We start from the raw sequence: 18,747 nt of genomic DNA, 5'->3' as shown, positions 1-18,747 counted from the left end.
TTATAATGGTTACATTTTGTTTCCATTGATACGGCCAAGAAATCCTACTGTTTTTATTTCAAAGGTATTGGCGGTATTTTTTTATTTGTGTGTTCATACATTCATTCATTTTGCCATGGATGCAATGCGCAGCAGGCGTAAAATGGATTGTGAAAACCATTCCATGTTGTCTTGACTGCTTTCATGCATTCAAGAGAGGGTGCTGCAGTAGCTAAAGCTCATTTCTGTTCTCTAGAGTGAATGTGCTTTTCATAAGCCTTGCTTATGCTGAACTGAATGCATGTTTAATATTTGATAGTACCGGTTCCTCTGGCTGCTCATGTGAAGTGTTGCTGCCTTGTACGACATAATGGAACAGGAACTTCCTGTCAGAAACACAATCACACCAAACGTTCCGTTTACCTCATATCGTCCTCTGATATTTATTCTCCTCCCCCTGTGTGCAGCAGTACAGGAAACTTCATCACTTTCAGCTGACTGGTGCTTGACACTTAGTAGTTGTAGATAATCCCAAAACTCTGAAAAAACAAAGATCATGTCACTCCTCGTTTTTGCAAGTGATCGATTTGCCAGCTAATGGGCTCTTGTCCAAAGTTCATGCCCCCTGTGCTACATTCTGCCCCCCTCTTGCATGCCTCAATGGGTAGTTTTATAAAATAGTGGAGTCTTTCTCTCTCTATCATTGTCTTTCTCACCCTCTGTCTTCTTAGTAGGCAGTATTTATTCTGGTCCAGGCCATCTCTCTTGTGTTTTTCTCTTATCTTGTCACTCTAAAGGCTCCACTGCTATTGACTCTCATTGTAAGGCAAGCCAAGGGCCCGACTGTAATCTTGACGTATTATAGCTTTATTGAGTGGGTTTGGGCCGAGGTGACACACATCTGTGTTCAGCACGGCCAGTTCTGCCTCTTTATAAAGATGGCAGCAGCGTGTCAAGGCAGGATTAAGGACAAAAAGAACAGCACTGGTCAAATACATGGACCAAAATCAGATGCAGAGACCACAAGTACATAAAACACACAGCGATACGTGATGTAACTTGTTAGCTACTATTGTGTTCCACTTCAGCTGTTAAAGAGATGGCGACTAATTTTGTTCCAAACCTGTGTGATTTTCATCTGTGGAACACAAAACAATATATTGTAAAAAAAAAAAAAAAAAAGTTGGACCCCATTGACTTCTTTATATGCACTAAAGCAGATGAAACTTTCTTCAAAATATCTACCTTATGTTCCACAGAAAAAGTCAAAGTCAAACAACTATGTCCCTTTAAAGCAAATACGGATTGAGAAAGTGAAATGTTCATTGAGTGGCCCTAAAAGCACATTCAATTTTCTCAGAAACAAATGAATGTGAATGTAATGCTTTCGTGTTTGAAACTGATGTACCACCTTAAACCTAAATGATAGTTTTAAGAAAAGCAAACGTAAGATAAAAAGGCATTTGCTGAAGTATGCCATTTTATCTTGCCTCTACAAGTTTTTTAAGTTATTTTATTGAGTGTCTTAACTCGTCTTTGACAAGACTCGTACCCAAGTGGACTGCATTGCAAGCTATCGAGCAAGTTTACTATATCAGAAAAGCCATGCATTTGAAGCCGGTTATGTAACTAAGGACTTAGATGCAAGTGTCGAAATGTATTACTTTCCAAATAGGAATAAAAGGAATACAAGTTGTTGGTGTTTACTGCCACTATGAGTCATTTCAGCTGGAAGCTGCAGCAAATTGTATAGGTACGTTTCTGGAGTTTTTGCAAAAAGTGTAGAGACACTTTTTTTCCAGCGAGTCAGTGTTGTCTATTCCATTGCACTCCGCCTGCATGTTCAACACAAACACTTCCTGTGTGACGGCTCCTAACCCTCTGTGTGCACTGGTGCGGAAGAAATCTTCTCAATACTGTCTAAAACACCCGAGGTCAGCTTTTTGTGTCTGTAAAACATACAGCTGTGTGGTTGTTTTCAATATGGTCATCATACATAGGCACAAATGGGGGGGGGGGGGGGGGAATGCACATTTATGAATGCTCAAATTATACATGGTGTCGAATTTACACCACACTCGCATTTAAATCATTTAGCAGACGCTTTTACCCAGAGCGTCTCAGAAAAGGTGCACAAGAGATCAACAGATGGCGAGCAAGTAATCTGGAACGAAGTGCTTCCTGTATGAATACAAACAAGTGCTACTAGTACAATAAACCTAATACAGATAACCCAGCACTATATAACATTGTGCAAACAAGCCAGGCAAGCAGGAATGAATTGCAATTTAATACACTTTTGTTAACTAAATCTAGCCACAATGAAAATGTGGAACACTGCATTTGAATGACTGAGTGCAGTAATATGTAATAATATGATTTAAGCACCGAATCCAGCACAAACCACAGCGCATTTTCAAATACTTTGCTAAAGGGAGTGACTGGCTGCGACTCCTGGATTTTCTCTTTTCTTTTCTTTTTGAAGTTGAGCATGTTTCTTATTTTTTAAATGCTCTGACCACTTTGCTCCCAATATATAGTGTTAAATTGCAATTCATAGGCATGTAACAATGTTGCCTTTTGTTCTTTTACTGTCACATCTTTGTTAATTTACATAGTTGGCATCTAATTTCTTGTGTTATTCATGCTTGCTTTTTTGTTATAGGAATAAATAATTGATTTAGATGGTTTTATATGTGAAATAATTTACGGTTACACTTTTATTTTAAGGTGTCATTGTTAAAGTGTAATTATACAATTAAGTACGGAGAAATATTAAGACACTACATGTACTTACTATATAGGGTTATAGGGTAGGATTAGGTTGAGGTTTAGTTGCATAATTTACTGTTATTACTATGGTAAGTACATGTAACATATGTAACAGGGACACTATAAAATAAAGTGTTACCTAATTTACCTATTTTTGAGAAAATAAAATATTATAATAATTGAAAATAATTTCAACTGGAAATGTTTATGTAATCAGATCAATTAAATGAAAAAATAATAATATTGGAAAAACTTTTTTAGGCTTTTTATTAGTCATTTTGAATAGTAATTAAGGCTGTTTTGGTTTATTTTGTCTAACTAGGTTGCCATTTTTTCCTGCAAGCTCTGGTCACGCTGGGATGTATGAATTAGCGTGTGAAATAAATGCTCATTTTCACGCCTCTTTCATTCGCTCCGTCTCTCTTTCTCCCTTTTGCATGCAGAGAGGTGCCCACTTCACTTAGCTCTGGCTGAATGTGATTCGGTCTGAGTTGTGTTTTTAATATTTAATAATCTGTGCGGCGTGTAATAAGTCCCTGCCTGTTGATAATGATATTTACACGGCATGGGCATCCCATATCAAAAGGCTTTATTTATTATCAGACCGACTGTGGGAAGCAGAAAGAGATCAGTCATCTCGTCGTGTATACCGCAGGTGAAGGACTGGCTTTGTGCGACTTCAGTCACTCGACAGACCTCCACAACCCCCTCCCAGTTCCCAGCTGACTATTATTGCTGTGCACTGCGAGGGCAACACGAAGCTAATCTTTTTCCTTGCACCTACTACCGTGTGCAGTTTGTTTAGGGCAGGGTGTTATCTGGAGCCGTAATGAGGAACGAGGGTTGCCTTGCCAACCCCTGCGTCCACCCGTTTTGTTTAGTCTAAAATTACTGTTGCTTAGCACGCCGGTTCAGCTGGCCGAATAATAATCATTATTAGCCTGTACATCTGTATTTGTTATCCTGGAATATACATAACGCACTGTTAGCGAAGGCTTCGGCTAACAGTCTGGGTGTAGTTGCTTTATGCTATTTTTTTATGACTACTGGAATTGGGATTGTTTGTTCAAAAACATTGCTCTCGTGTTTTATTGCGGATATTCGCTTTGAATTTCTGATATTGTGCTGCAAGCTCCAGTCGGATCCTAATTGCCTCGAGTTGTTTTGTGCATCTGCAGTGAAACTAGGCTTTGTTTAGTTGGGTTAGGGTGATTTGTAATGTTATAGGAGAACTAAGAGGATGAATGCTTGTTGAAACTGTAATAACAGTAGTTTAATTGCTACATTCTTCAGAATCACAGGGGTTCAAACTGCACAGATTATAGTTTCAAAAAACAAAAATGTAAAAATGGATATTGATTTCCGAGTCTTGATTCACTTTGGCTCAGATTGTGTATTTGCGTCACACTTTCTCAGTTTTGTCTCTCCAACGACTCCTACTGATTAAACTGGCTCTGGTTTTGTGTGGCTGAATGTAGGACTGAAGATTGCTGTGTGACTTGCGACCTGGGCCGTGTTGTAATGCTCTCCCGCTGTGGTAAATGTGTGGACTGCTCTTTGACCTGTCATGCATTTGTTTACCCCCCCCAGTCCCTGTGGACGCTGGCAACTTATGACCTCTGACCTCCTCATATTCTCTGGAGGTTTGAGTCAATGTAGTCTCAGGATGGCTAACACATATGGTGTTAAATAGACCAGTGATTCCCAGTAGCAAATGGATAGATTACAGTTTTGTATTGATAAAGGGGCAGGTCACCCAAAAAAATTATAAATCTCTATTGCATGATGGTGTGTAACAATTTCTGATTGTGAATCTTTCATTTGAGTAAGATCTTTTGGAAACACTTTATTTTACAGTGTCCTTGTTACATACTGTATGTTACACATACTTTCTGTACTTATAACAGTAAATTATGCATAATAAATTGCAAGTAACCCTAAACCAAACCCTAATCCTAACCAAATAGTAAGTAAATGTAGTTAATTATTATTACTCAATACTTTAATGCATAATTACACATGACACCTTAAAAAAAGTGACTGATCGTTTTGATGAATTGGTTCAGTTGGTCCAAAAAACAGCCTAAATTAATCAAATATACAGTATATTGTCACAACTTGGCTGTATACAAATGCACGAAGATTAAATGCAAGCGAAATACAACCATAACATGTACAGTATGAGACCGGACAACTAAGAACAGAAACGTGGGAACTTAGGAGCTGTTTACATGCAGCGTTTTCTAAAAACGTAAAACTAAAAACGTAAAACTGTTTATGCGTTTGGCCGTTCGTTTACACGACAACGGCGTTTTTGGTGCATTAAAACGCAAACTTTTGAAATGGGTTTCAAAGGGCAAGTTTTTGAAAATGGTCACCGTGTAAACAACAAAACCGCGAATGCACATGCATATTGCGTGTCTATAGATGTTTCATCGCCACCTAATGGCCTGGCAGCAGAATAAAACGTTTTCAGTAGTTTTCGCGGATCCGCGTGAATGGGGATCATTTTGACAATGATTTCGTCTGAAAACTCAAAGGAAAAACGTCTTCGTTTTAAGCATATTCGTTGTCATGTAAACGTACCTTGAAATACAAGAGTCAAACAAGGTAATTAATCACACACAGCTGAACAGAATGACAAATCAAATTAACATCCATGACAACAAACTAATGAAGGGAAGACGGTGCAAACTGAAAACAAAGTCCATGTGATGAGTGTGTAGTAGATAGATAGATAGATAGATAGATAGATAGATAGATAGATAGATAGATAGATAGATAGATAGATAGATAGATAGATGGATAGATGGATAGATAGATAGATAGATAGATAATTGTTACTTGACATGATGGTGAGAAATCCTGTGGCTAGTTCTACTGTCTGACCTTCGCTTTAACTGCTGGGGATTTTTGACAGAGGACTTGATGGTTGTCAGTGAAAGAGTGAGCGAGTGAGGTGGAGAGAGTTTAACACGAGGCTTGAGCCGTGTCTTCTGGTCAGGGCTTCAGAGGAAGAGGCAAATAAAACATCAAAGGCAAGGCACTGACAGCGCAATGGAGGCTTTTAAAAACCAATACTGAGACTGCAGAAAGGCCTTTCGTCAATTACAATGTTATTAGCCTACTCATAATGGAATAATGCAGTCCTCCAGGACAGCTTGGCTAATGCCCGAGAATGGAAAGTTAAACACACACTGTCAGATTAAAAGCCACAAGTGAAAAGGACGAATGATTAGGGGGAGGTGAAAGAAAGAGCAAAAAGAAAGAGTGACAGAAAAAGTAAAAGATTTATATATTATTATAGTATGATTTATTAATTTGAATGAGCTTTATTTTTAGAATTGAATTTAAATGTTTTATTTTAATAATAATTGTATGTGCTATTGTCATTTTTAGCTGGGTCCTTTATTAATAAATATAAATACAAATAAATGATATACTTATATACAGTATATAATCACAGTATATATATATATATGTGTGTGTGTGTGTGTGTGTGTGTGTGTGTGTGTGTGTGTGTGTGTGTGTGTGTGTGTGTGTGTGTGTGTGTGTGTGTGTGTGTGTGTGTGTGTGTGTGTACATATACAGTATATATAGCTTTATTTAATTTTATTTCAGCTTTAATTCAATTAACGAAAACAAAAAAAAAATTATAGTTTCCGATAACGTCAACACTGTTTTACACAAATTTGTAGCTTGAGTGCTGCTGTTGTAAAGTAGCCTAAAAGAAAAAACAATTATTAAGACATTATGACATTAATATTGTCATGTAATTTAGATTAATAGATTAGATTAGATTAGTAGAAAATAGATTGCATACTCCATTGTTGTGCGTTAAAAAAAAAGTCCTGTATGGAAAGGAAGGGCAAAGCCTGCTTATGTAAGATGGAAATATTCCTGTCTCTCGAGCCTCCTCACATGGTGTGCCGTCCGATGCATCTGGTCATTCATCATGTGAGCAGAAGCAGTGTTAGATGTAGCGGGTTCAGGCAGGTCCCAGTGCAGGCAGCTGAGGGTTTAGGTAAGTAGGGCAGAGACGGTACAGGAGCCGGCTGATTCTCAGAGCTCCTCTGCCAACGCTCCCTCCGCTCTTCATACTAATGAGATCACGCCATCCTCTGTCTGCTGCAGCCTGGGAGCGAAAAAGTGACGAAGCCTGCATCAGAAACTGCCCTTGATTCCGTCTGCGCTCCTGCCCTGTTTTCCACATCACGTCTAGATTTAGAAGTGAGGTTTGCACTTGCATTTTTAGTCGTGGTCTTGAACGAATCCTTCTCGTTTTCTTGATACACTGAATATTTTTTGCTTCAGTACAAAAAAAAAAACAGCATTTGAGTGCGAGCTGTGAAGGAGCATATCATAGGTCGGACTTACTGAATGAATACACATATAGTGTTTTTATTAGACACCCCACTAGATTGTAAACAGTCTATATTATATCAACTATTATGGCAATTATAATGATGCATACACTGCCATAACAACAAAAGGACTTCATCTTTATAGCTTGAAAATTCCAAGCTTAGTAGTTGACAAAACTTAGTAAAACCTAATAGTGTTGCTTTACAGTCATTAGTGGAGAAAATGCCTCAAAAGTGGTGCTTAAACACTTTCTTTCTCGAGTCTATTAGTATCTTTAAAAAGGAAGCTACCCAAAAAGCAATAGTGTCGGCCCAGATCCAGCCCACATCTGGACCGTGTGGAATCCACGTATACTAGATTTGGGCCGGATCTGAGCCGACATATGTTGCTGTCTGGGTGAGACTTGTTTTACCAGTCATAAATGACTCTTTTGAATTAATCAGTTGATTCAATGACTTTCATAACTCACAAAAAGACACTTACTGGTACCCCTCTGTTTTAGGTCACCATGATTTTACAAAGTAAGACATATTCCAGAATAAACATATTTTGTTGATCCTGGAACAACATTTCTTGTCGAAAATGTTGCCTAAACCCTACCACTAATTTTACACGACCCATAACTTATCCCTAAAATCAGACAGAAATGCAAATTACACTAATGTAGAAGCACCTAACCCTGGTTGTAAGCCTAAACTTGACAAAAACTATAAACTTTTCCCTCAAATCCGATTGGTTAATTGGAATGTTGTTCCAGGATCAACAAAGATGTGGATCCAGGAACATGTTGTACTTCACGTTCACCACTGTGTTCAATCAGTGGACAAATTTCAATCTTTTCTCTCAAAAAAGAATCAAAAGATTTCAATCACAGGGATGAATCAGAATCATCCCCAATGATCGTGAGCATGTTCTGCACGTGGGATTCAGAGTATCTGGCTCACATCGGCTCTAATCATCATACTGAAAGTAGCCCAACAAATGGGCTATTTGGAGCTCAGGGATATGGAACATTCTGTACACAGATGTTTTGGCTGCTGTACTAGATCATTTTATCAATATTAGGTGTCATTTAGGCTCAGGTGATTGGCTCAAAACAACCTGGCTGCAGAAGTGAGTGCCCATGAGTAAACATGGCGTATTTCAAATGACCTACTTCTGGGTGGTTCTGTGACTTTGTGTCATTGAAATAAATGGTAATGCTAATATATACTGTAGCTCTCTCCAGGTATTACATATCTCATAGTGAATGAGTTACTGCTGAGTGAGGGAATCTGCAATGGTTCACCTTAGCATGCTAGCTCCATCTGCTGGAAAGTCCCTGCAACATTTGCAGTATAGGAATAAATGGATGAAAAAGACAAATAGATGGATAAACGAATGGGTTGACAGAGGACTGAAGAAAATGATTACATATGCTGTTGGACAAATAAGTTCTGTGACATCAGATTAATTGACTGATTAAATTTTTAGAATACAGAAAAAAAAATTAATTAGCTATATTAGCCATTCAGGTATCAGTAAATTGAGGCAAATATTCAAGTCACAACTGCATGAGTTTATAGAAGCCGGCGGTGCAGATTTAACCAGCTATTAGAAATATAAATGGCCCTTTTAGTGCAACGTCCTTCAGCGGCATTCAGCAGAGACTGTGATGCAGCTCACCCCGTCGCTCAGGTTGTGTTTAGCAGCGATAATGCATTTATACTCATCTGAGAGGACTCACCCCTCATCACATCTCTAATGGAGTGCTGGACAGCAGAGATTCAGGGGGTCACGCTGAACTCACACCGCAATAAAACAAATATTCACCAGCCGTGAGAGGTTTTGGGAATGTTCTACAAAACAATGGTGAGGATATGAAAGGTGTTGTCCCATACAATGTTACGTAGCAATACCGTTTGTTTTCATTGTTTCTATGCTTTATTAGGTGTATTTGTTCTGTCTTCCTATGGAAAAGCATATCACTAATTGCATCTATTTATTAGAAGTAAAAATCAAATTGATAAAGCAACTTGAGACTTTTGCTTAAATTGCATCTTGTGTCCATCACAATGTTTACGCATTTTGGCTAAAATACCAACAATCAAAGTCTGAACTTCAACATTTCACATCAAAATTTAAAGACTCCAAGATGGTGGGCAAACCAAGAGAAAATATATTTATTGTTAGCTAATATTAGTAGCAACATGCTAATATTAAACTGGTTAAGCTAGTGTGCTCCAAAACAATGACAAAATGCGCATTTAGAAGATACAAGCGTTCAAAACTTACAGTCTCTCACTTCCGCCAATTTAAGGATCAACGATTTTGATGACATCACTCTGAACTTCAGCTTCTCGTCAGATTTTCTGTCCAATCAAATGCTCTCTAGAATCTAAAGCTTCCCGCCCCCAAATAGCTCACCAGCTCTGGCCCGAGCTGTGATATAAACGAAAGCTGCTTGATATGTCCCGCCTTGTCTTCCTGCTTCAGTGGAAATTACGTCAACACATTGAATAAAGCTGCGGCTGGAATTGGTCACTTGTTAACATAATTACTATTTTCTACATGGTGAATGACACATAATGCACTAAATAGGGGATAGGAAACGATCCAGACAGTGTAAAAACGCTTTTCATTAAGACGAATGAAGTCCGCCGCTGTTCGAACACAGCCTGCTCCGGTCCAGAAACACAGTAGCACAGAGCTGACCATATGTGCCAGTCGGCGCAGACCACAAAATGTACCGGATCCATATAAATGTTACACAGAATGCTATATTTTAAAGCGATGTGCATTAGACTCGGCATTAGAAACAGCACTGACGAGTTGAAGAGAAAAAACTGGTGCCATTCACCAAGATAAATTACACACTTTTCAAACTACACATCCTCAGTATGTTCACTCTTTTGCTTTAGTAACAGTTTCATATTAAAATCTAAAAGGTAATATATTAGACTGTGGCTGTCATAAGCTGTCAAATGCGGCTTTACTGAGCTCAACAGCTCTGGCCCGAGCTGTGATATAAACGAAAGCTGCTTGATATGTCCCGCCTTGTCTTCCTGCTTCAGTGGAAATTACGTCAACACATTGAATAACGCTGCGCGTTTCAAGGCACTTCAGTGGGCCTTTAAGAGTCCAGATGAAGGATGTGACATTCACACATTAAAGGCTCTATGTGTGTAAAACGCCCAGTCTCTGCAGATCTGCAGGAATTAGCTTCTCTCTCTCTCTGTCAGTATGCGCAGGCCTACCACACTGTACTGCAAATGAGCTCTGGATTAATGTCATCATGTGCCAGCTCCAAATGCCACCAGCATGTCGCCACGCTCACAGTCTCCAGGGCCCTGCTCATGTGTGCCCATCTTAAGTGAGCATGACTGTCTGAGGCCTACAGTATGTGTGAAGCTATCATCTCACTGCACTGATACACTTTTTTTTTTTATCTGTCCGTCACTGTCACAACACTTCACCCATCATTCATCACTAAGAGGCCGTTCCCACAGAACGCATTTTTCGTTTCCACTGTGGTACTTTTACACTGTTTTTCAATGTAAACAGGCTAGGTGGATGTCTTTAACCATTGCGCTCACGTCTCACTCTGTTGCAAATTGAAAAAAAAAATGTTGTCGTTCCACTGACACGTGTCTCGCGTTTTTAACAGCAAAAACGCATGTCATGTTATCTGGCCCTAAGGTTGTCACAAAACTAAGAACATTAGGCTACCCGTGAAATTTCAGGATAGTTGCCAAAACTGCTAGCCTGGCTCCGCCCTCCTACGTACTTCCGCTCAATTTTCATTTTCTTTCAGTACGTTGTCTGGGTTTGCGGTGTATTCTTGGGTTTTCTCCAGTCAATTTTTTACCTGTCCAATCAGCGAACAGAGGGAGTGGATGAGAATGATGACGTTGAGGTCGTGCGCTAGTTTGAGTTGAACGACCAAACGTTAGTGATTGGTTATGGCAGATCCAGAGTGGCTCTGGGCAGATCTAAGTTTAAACTTCAACAGAGTACCGGCCTACAAGGAAGTTAACGCTTGTCAATGGAGAGAGGCCAGACTCTGTACAAATGAAATGTACGAGAGTCTGGTACGACCAGGCTACAAAACTGCTCCTTTATTCACAAAATTAAATTGATACAATGGCATTTTGCGTTTAAAGGGATAGTTCATGCAAAAAAAATTAAATTCTGTCATAATTTACTCTATGAATATGAATTTTTTTTTTTTTTCGCTGAACACAAAAGAAGATATTTTGAAGAATGGGCTACTGTAGAAAGACTTCATTGTGGCAAATATTTCCATTTCCTCTAAGTTGTCAAATAGTTTTTGCAATTTTACAGGAACTATTCAGGTTAGGAGAAATGTTGTTTATAAAAATAATTAATTCAATGAAGAAATCTATAAATTTACAATTTAAGAAATATTTGTGTGTGCAAAGCGCATACGCATATACTATAGGACCTGTAAATGCATGATGAAATAGCTGCTCGAGAGGTGTTTCAAAGATGGCTGCCGACTGAATAGACTTGCCTTAGATGGACTTTGGCCATTTCTCCAGTGTGCTTCATGTGTGTACTGCTATTTGTTTTCATGGTGTAAAGCACTCCAAATCAATCACACACAACGTTCCATGTGACTTAGTTTGCTGCCTTAAAAGACGGCTCCCTAAAAAAGCGGTGACCAGCAAGGCAACTCCCTGGATTTTGGAAAAGAGCTTTTGAATGACTTTTTTCCACAGTTTGTCACTGTTGTGATTTCAGGTTTCTCCCCACTTAAACGTCACATAAAAACAATCCAAACTCTTTTCAGTCATTTTACATCTCTTCCTGTCTAAGAGAGCGTTCTTGGTAAAACTGCGAAAGTTATATTGACAGCGTTGAGATCTTTAACGTGTAATACAGTTGTCCAGTGTTTTGTTCAGTCTCTATTCTATTCTCTCTCTATTCTCTATGAAATATAATGCTGATTCAAGTGCATCACAATGTCCTTAGATAACTCCTACAGAAGCTTATTTCACGTCTGTAAAGCTGTTTGCTTTGCATGTCAATCAGGCCTGCCATAAATGGCCCGGGGAGGAGACAGGAGGCTGCGGTCTTACCCCTCTCTGTGATCTGTCATCTTCCACAAACGTCTGCTTTACCTCTGTCTCAGGAGGGATTCATTATATGAACAGGCATTAGCAAACGCCCGCTGAGAGGTTTGCTCTCTGCAAATCTAATAAGCACTTACAGGCGAACCAAAGCAGTCGAGAATCAAGGCTGAGGAAGGAAATGTGCTTTTTAAAGAGTTTACACGAGTGACGCCACATAAATATTTCATCGGGGATGGCGACGTGACATGATGTACAGCTGTGTGCGGGCAAGGCGCTGTGCTTAAGGCAAAGACAGTGATTCATTGCACTTATAATTGCATGAGCTGTTGTTGTAGATGGAGTAGAGGACCTGCCTGCGCTCTTTCGTCAGCTGACAGTAACGTATTGCTGCAACAGGTCGGTTGCCTGTTCGCAGAAAGGGTTTGAAATGTGATGCGGGAAAGAAAGTGTATTTTGTTTTGTTTTGTATGTTTCTGTAAGATGAGCCAATTACAGAATCGTTCCATTAGGATCATGATGGGCAAGAGGATATGATGTCACGTGCAGCTATAACTAATGGCTGCTGGAAAACTTTCCAGAGAGTCTCCTCAGTCCTTCATACAAGTACTGTTAATGTATTATGGTCTATTCATTCGGTATTTTAACACTGGGCAGGATATTATATTGTACATGAAAGAAACTGTCAAAGCAAATGGCTTTGGTTTGATATCTTTTTTCTTCTTGTTTGATTGGGCACATTAATGTTTGTCCGTGTGGAAAAGCGGATGTTTTGGTGTTAAACAAAACTTGTTTACATAGTTATTTATCCAATGTAATGCCTGCTGTGGTGTTAAAAATGGCCCACAAACGGAGCCCAGTTGCACCCCCCTACTACAAAAGTGCTCTAATCTTAACATGATCTTTGGCGGCAGTGGTTCACGTAGGTTGTCTACAAACCGGAAGGTTGGTGGTTCAATCCCCGGTTCCACCTGACCAAGTGTCGAGGTGTCCATGAGCAAGACACCTAACCCCAGCTGCTCCCGACGAGCTGGATGGCGCCTTGCATGGCTGACACCGCCGTCGGTGTATGAATTGGTGAATGTGAGGCAATATGTAAAGCACTTTGGTGGCCACTGGGTCTGTGAAAGCGCTATATAAATGCAGTCCATTTACCATTTTACCATGATCTCAGATTAATATTGTATTGCTCATTTCTCAATCATGTTTAATGTAAAGACTGACAATTATGTGCTAGTGTCACCAAAAATAACATGTTTCCTGAACACTCCACGTCTTCCACGGGTTAGCTAACTATGGGTGCAAATTGTGTCATTAGCAACGTCATTAGCATTGAATTAGCAGTTCAATGATTCTGTGTTCCCTGAATACGTACTTCCAACAAACATTCGCAAACAGCATCGCAAACTTGTGTTTTACAGTTACAGGGTTTTTTTTTTTTGTGTGTGTGGTTAGAAGCATAGTTTGTAATCAATATGTGGACTGAATGCAGATACACTTCACACATTGAGTACCAAGATTGTCTTAAAATGTATTTGATGAAAGAAAAGTAGAAACAAGTAAGGCAGTTATTAGCTATAAAACCAGTGTGGATAGCATGATGTTTCTAAACTAGGTTTTCAGTCTTACTGATGGTCAGTGATATTGTACTGTATGTATTTTAGTGCTTTAGTGCAAATCAATTAGTTGTGATTAATGGCATCTTACATACAAGTTTGTGTTTATATAATATATGTATGTAAACATACATTATATAATATATATAACATTATATAAACACAAAATGTTATGTTATATAGTAGTCATAATTAATCGACTTGACAGCACTAATATATATATATATATATATATATATATATATATATATATATATATATATCTGTGTGAACATAAGATAAAACAATGTAGAGAGATGTTTCGACTCTGTAAGCTACACAAAGAAATGATGAAGGCTGCAAGGTTGCCAAGATACATAGGTGGGAGAGCTAAAGCGATGACTGTTACCGCGGTACTGATGATGCAATCAATTGCAATGTACACCCGGACACAAGCACTAACAGCTCTCCTTCTGTACTTTTCTCTCTGCACAGACTGTCTACAAACACTGGCTCTGTGCCCAGTTCTTCCAAATCACACAGATACACTGCATCAACAGGATCCCCTGCAGGAAGTACTGCCTAGAGGTCCAGCAGAGGTGTCCCTTCATATTGCCTGACAATGATGAGCTCATCTACGGTGGAAGCCCCAGTTTTATATGCACAGGTGGGCAGTTTGACCTTTTCTCATACAAACACATTATAGACAATAGACAGTGAAGGGTATATTTATGCTTTGAGGAACTACCAGTACCAGATGAAGGCATCACAGTGGACAGGATGTTACACAAACATTGGATTTGGACCTCCATCAACTGCCTGATTTGGCAGCATTGTTTCATTGGTGTTGCTGATTTTATTAAACACTTGGTCTCTGTTGCCACCTTGTGGCTAAAACAGGAACTTCAACTGTTCCTTTTTTCTGCTTTACACTTTCATTGGACAAAATTAGAGTTGACTCAGTGGATTATTAAATACTTTGTCTTTAAATTATCCTCCATTTGCTTTGAATAATTATGCCGATCATGAGCAGGCTGTGGACACAGAAGGCATGACATAGGCTTTCTCTGCTGTGAATGTTGAGAACTATAGGGCTTGTATACACAAACTCTGTTTGCCAGGATATGCTCCTCTCCTAATCCCAGTGGGCGCATGCTGAGTGGCGCATGTGAATGAGTGCTTTGGCCTCCCAATGGCCTGCAGGCTTGTGCTATAATGAGACAGACTGATGATAAATAGGGGATTGAGAGCAGAACCACACAGACTGGCTGAGTGGTCAGACTGTAATTACCTGCCCTTTAATTGCTTTAAGTATCCCCACTTAACACTGACTCGTCTCACGGTGCTAAACTTCATCATCATCACAACATGACCATAAACACCTGTCATCAATGATGTGTTTTTTGTAAGAGACACTAGGATATATTTATAAAGAATGTGAACTATTTAAAGAAATAATTTATTTATATCGACATACAGTAAATGCTATTTATGCATACAATGACCTGACTACACTTCTTCTATTATTAGCATGTTTTTAATCTTAATGTCAGGGTGACATAAGTGTTCTGATGTCTGATGTGAAGCAAAAAGCCTTATTAAAATTGTTTTCCATAATCCTCTTAGAAAAATAAAATAATATTTGAATAATACTTCACCGCTTATCATACCTACAAACTCTAATGTCAGAATTGTTTGAAATGAAAATGTCAACTGCTCAGGCATGAAAACGCTGTTGAAAGTGGATCGGGACCAAGCACCACAACAAACTTAGCCAATCAGCTGTATAGGGCATGTCCAATCATGATGGGGAGGGGAGAGAGTGAGCCAATCAGCAGTAGGGGGCGTGTCCGCTCATGATGGTAGAGGAGAGAGAGTGAGCCAATCAGCAGTAGGGGGTGTGTCCACTCATGATGGGAGAGGAGAGAGAGTAAGCCAATCAGCAGTAGGGGGCGTGTCCACACATGATGGGAGAGGAGAGAGAGTAAGCCAATCAGCAGTAGGGGGTGTGTCCACTCATGATGGGAGAGGAGAGAGAGTGAGCCAATCAGCAGTAGGGGGTGTGTCCACTCATTATGAGAAAGGAGAGAGAGTAAGCCAATCAGCAGGAGCATCTCCACTCATGATGGGAGAGGAGAGAGAGTGAGCCAATCAGCAGTAGGGGGTGTGTCCACTCATGATGGGAGAGGAGAGAGAGTGAGCCAATCAGCAGTAGGGGGTGTGTCCACTCATTATGAGAGAGGAGAGAGAGTAAGCCAATCAGCAGGAGCATCTCCACTCATGATGGGAGAGGAGAGAGTGAGCCAATCAGCAGGAGCATCTCCACTCATGATGGGAGAGGAGAGAGAGTAAGCCAATCAGCAGGAGCATCTCCACTCATGATGGGAGAGGAGAGAGAGTAAGCCAATCAGCAGGAGCATCTCCACTCATGATGGGAGAGGAGAGAGAGTGAGCCAATCAGCAGTAGGGGGTGTGTCCACTCATGATGGGAGAGGAGAGAGAGTAAGCCAATAAGCAGTAGGGCATGTGTTCGCTCATGATGGGAGAGGGGAGAGAGAGGGCCAATCAGCCGTAGGTGGTGTGTCCACTCATGATGGGAGAGGAGAGAGAGAGAGTTGAGAGGAGAGTTGAGCAAGATATTTGAAGAAAGACTTTAGAAAGAGAGATGGCCGAGAGAGACATTACCAAAGAGGAAAGCTCAGAGGAATATAACTGGAAAAAGAAGGGTTATGATCTGCCCAGAGTTTTTGCTCTCTTGTGTACTGTATGTTAATTTTTTTGTTCTTCCTTGTCGTTCGTTCGTCAACTTCACTATTTTTCGCAAAGTATTATTTTGCGTCGCTTCTGCTATGATAAAAGATATACTTTTATGTTTTGTTTTGATATATATTTTAAGAAATCACATACTGCACCTACAATAATGTATTATTTGCACACACAAAAAATTGTACCTTGAAAATAGCAATTATTAAGATGTGTACACTTCCCGATGGTCACACCACATGACAGTCATTAAATTAAAACTTTTCTTGAATATTATATCATGTAGCTCAACCAGTAGAGCATTCATGCTTGCAACGCTAAGGTCATGGGTTTGATTCCCTTGGAAAGCAAGCACCAATAAGAATGTTAATGTGTACTTTGAAATGCGTTGTAATTCGCTTTGGATATGTGTCTGCATAAATGTTAAAGATTTATTCCTTTATTGTTAACACTTGTATTTTTCATCGACCCTAACGTGTGTCTTTTGCCGGCCTAGGGCTCCAAGAGGACAACCCCTCAGACGCAGAGAATGAGTGCTGCGATGTCCGATGGGACAGCAGGGCGGACAACAGCTCCAAAGGCACTCTCAAAAGAACTCACCCGTCGTGTCAGCACGGGACATCCCTGACCTCGTCAGCGGCCTCTAGACTGTGCAACAGCAGACTCAAACTCTGCCTGCTGGTCCTCGTCCTCCTTCATACTGTTGCCACTCTCACAGCATCCCACAATCCCACTGGGTTCAACCTCACCTCCAGCTCCTCCAACGAGGAATGACGGAATAGCCACTCGGTAACGCAGTTACAGTGCCGATTCCAGTGACGTGACGGACCGTGGGTGACTTGCTGGTACAGAAACTGTGGACGTGCAATCAAAGCAAACTGACCAAGCTAAACAAACACTGGGCAAATCCAATCAAGCAACAAGAACAAGGGACAACACCGTAGCCTTTGTTGAAAGAGGCTTCTAGGGGGCGGAGTTCTCTCGCACCACTTTTTTTACACTGTGTCTATGGTTTGGATTTCTGTTGCACTAGATGACTACAGGATCTAATTCATGTTTCTTTTCTTTTCATTTGGGTCTTTGTGCAGAAAGGATTGGCAGAGACGAATGAGTTAAATGTACAGTATCCAAGTGAATATTCCAAGACTGAGTGCGTGTCCATGTGAGCGAATGGATGAGTGCGTGTGCATGTGTGCCTGTGCTTGCATCCGTGTGTCCACTAAGATGTTCTTCTCGTTTCTATTCGTAATCACAAACTCTCTGAATGCTGCTCTATTCATTACGAGGGTTTTCTAATGCAGTTTATTCGTTGACAAATCTGCCTAGACAAATACCAAGACACCCAACAAAAAAAGCCCAGGTTCAAACTCAGATTCTCCCATTAAGATCCTGTAACCTTATTAAGGTAGCCTGATGTTTTTGTTGCTTGTATGATGTCATTTCCTGCAAGGTCAGGTCAGTAGCTTTGGGGGTCTGGGAACGTTAATGTCGCTCAGCTATTTGCTTAAGTGCTTGACTGAAAAGGTCTTTGTTGGGATGTTATATGGTATCCAGACTTCTGCACCCCCCCCCCCCCCCCCCATCTGCCAAAAGATATCTGCCAATTTTAATGTTATATATTATATTAAGATATTATATTCTCTACCCTATATTCTCTAATTGCATGTTAGAACCAGAGTTTAGACTACGCTGCTAAAGTTTTAAAGAAATAAATCCAAACAATCTGAAAAAGAGGAGCTCTCACTCCGAGTACCGTCCAAATTATTTGGCAGCATGAACCCAGCCAATCAGAGCTTACGAGACAAATGACCCCAATCACACAGAGAGGATCCATCATTCCTTATTACAGTAAAGGGCTTACCCACCATCTACACACATCCAAACACTCCTGCATGTAGAGACTCACGTGGCATGAATAACTCAGTGGAAACAATGTTAATTTTTTACAAAGACAGTCACGTCAGCAGGAAGTTGGGGAGCTCGATCTTTTGGCTCCAGATAGAAAAACGAAGGCCCGTCTCAGGTGGCAGGGCTTAAGGTATCTGCTTCTTTGTGAGAAAGAGAGGCAAAGTTAAGGGCTGATATATTATTTTATGTTTTTATTCTACAGGTATGCTCTAATGAGGATGTGTCACTGTGACACACAAAACGAAGCCTTGAGTTTTAACTAAGTTCTTGAAAGCCTCAGTGTGAACCTGTTA

At 40.1% G+C, this 18,747-nt stretch overlaps 1 protein-coding gene across 1 annotated transcript in view; it reads left to right on the top strand.

The window, feature by feature from the left end:
* nalf1b (NALCN channel auxiliary factor 1b) overlaps positions 1–18,038 on the top strand; it is a 124,043-nt gene extending 106,005 nt beyond the window's left edge. Inside the window, exons 2-3 of the mRNA XM_079618225.1 lie at positions 14,279–14,450; positions 17,043–18,038. Coding sequence (XP_079474351.1) covers positions 14,279–14,450; positions 17,043–17,320 — 450 coding nt within the window. The 3' untranslated portion in view covers positions 17,321–18,038. The remainder of the gene's footprint in view (positions 1–14,278; positions 14,451–17,042) is intronic.
* Positions 18,039–18,747: the final 709 nt, after the last annotated feature.

Source organism: Phoxinus phoxinus (assembly GCF_949152265.1).
Source record: "Phoxinus phoxinus genome assembly, chromosome: 7".
NCBI classification, from domain to species: domain Eukaryota; kingdom Metazoa; phylum Chordata; class Actinopteri; order Cypriniformes; family Leuciscidae; genus Phoxinus; species Phoxinus phoxinus.
The sequence above is the reverse complement of the archived record's forward strand: the minus strand, read 5'-3'. Positions and strand labels throughout refer to the sequence as shown.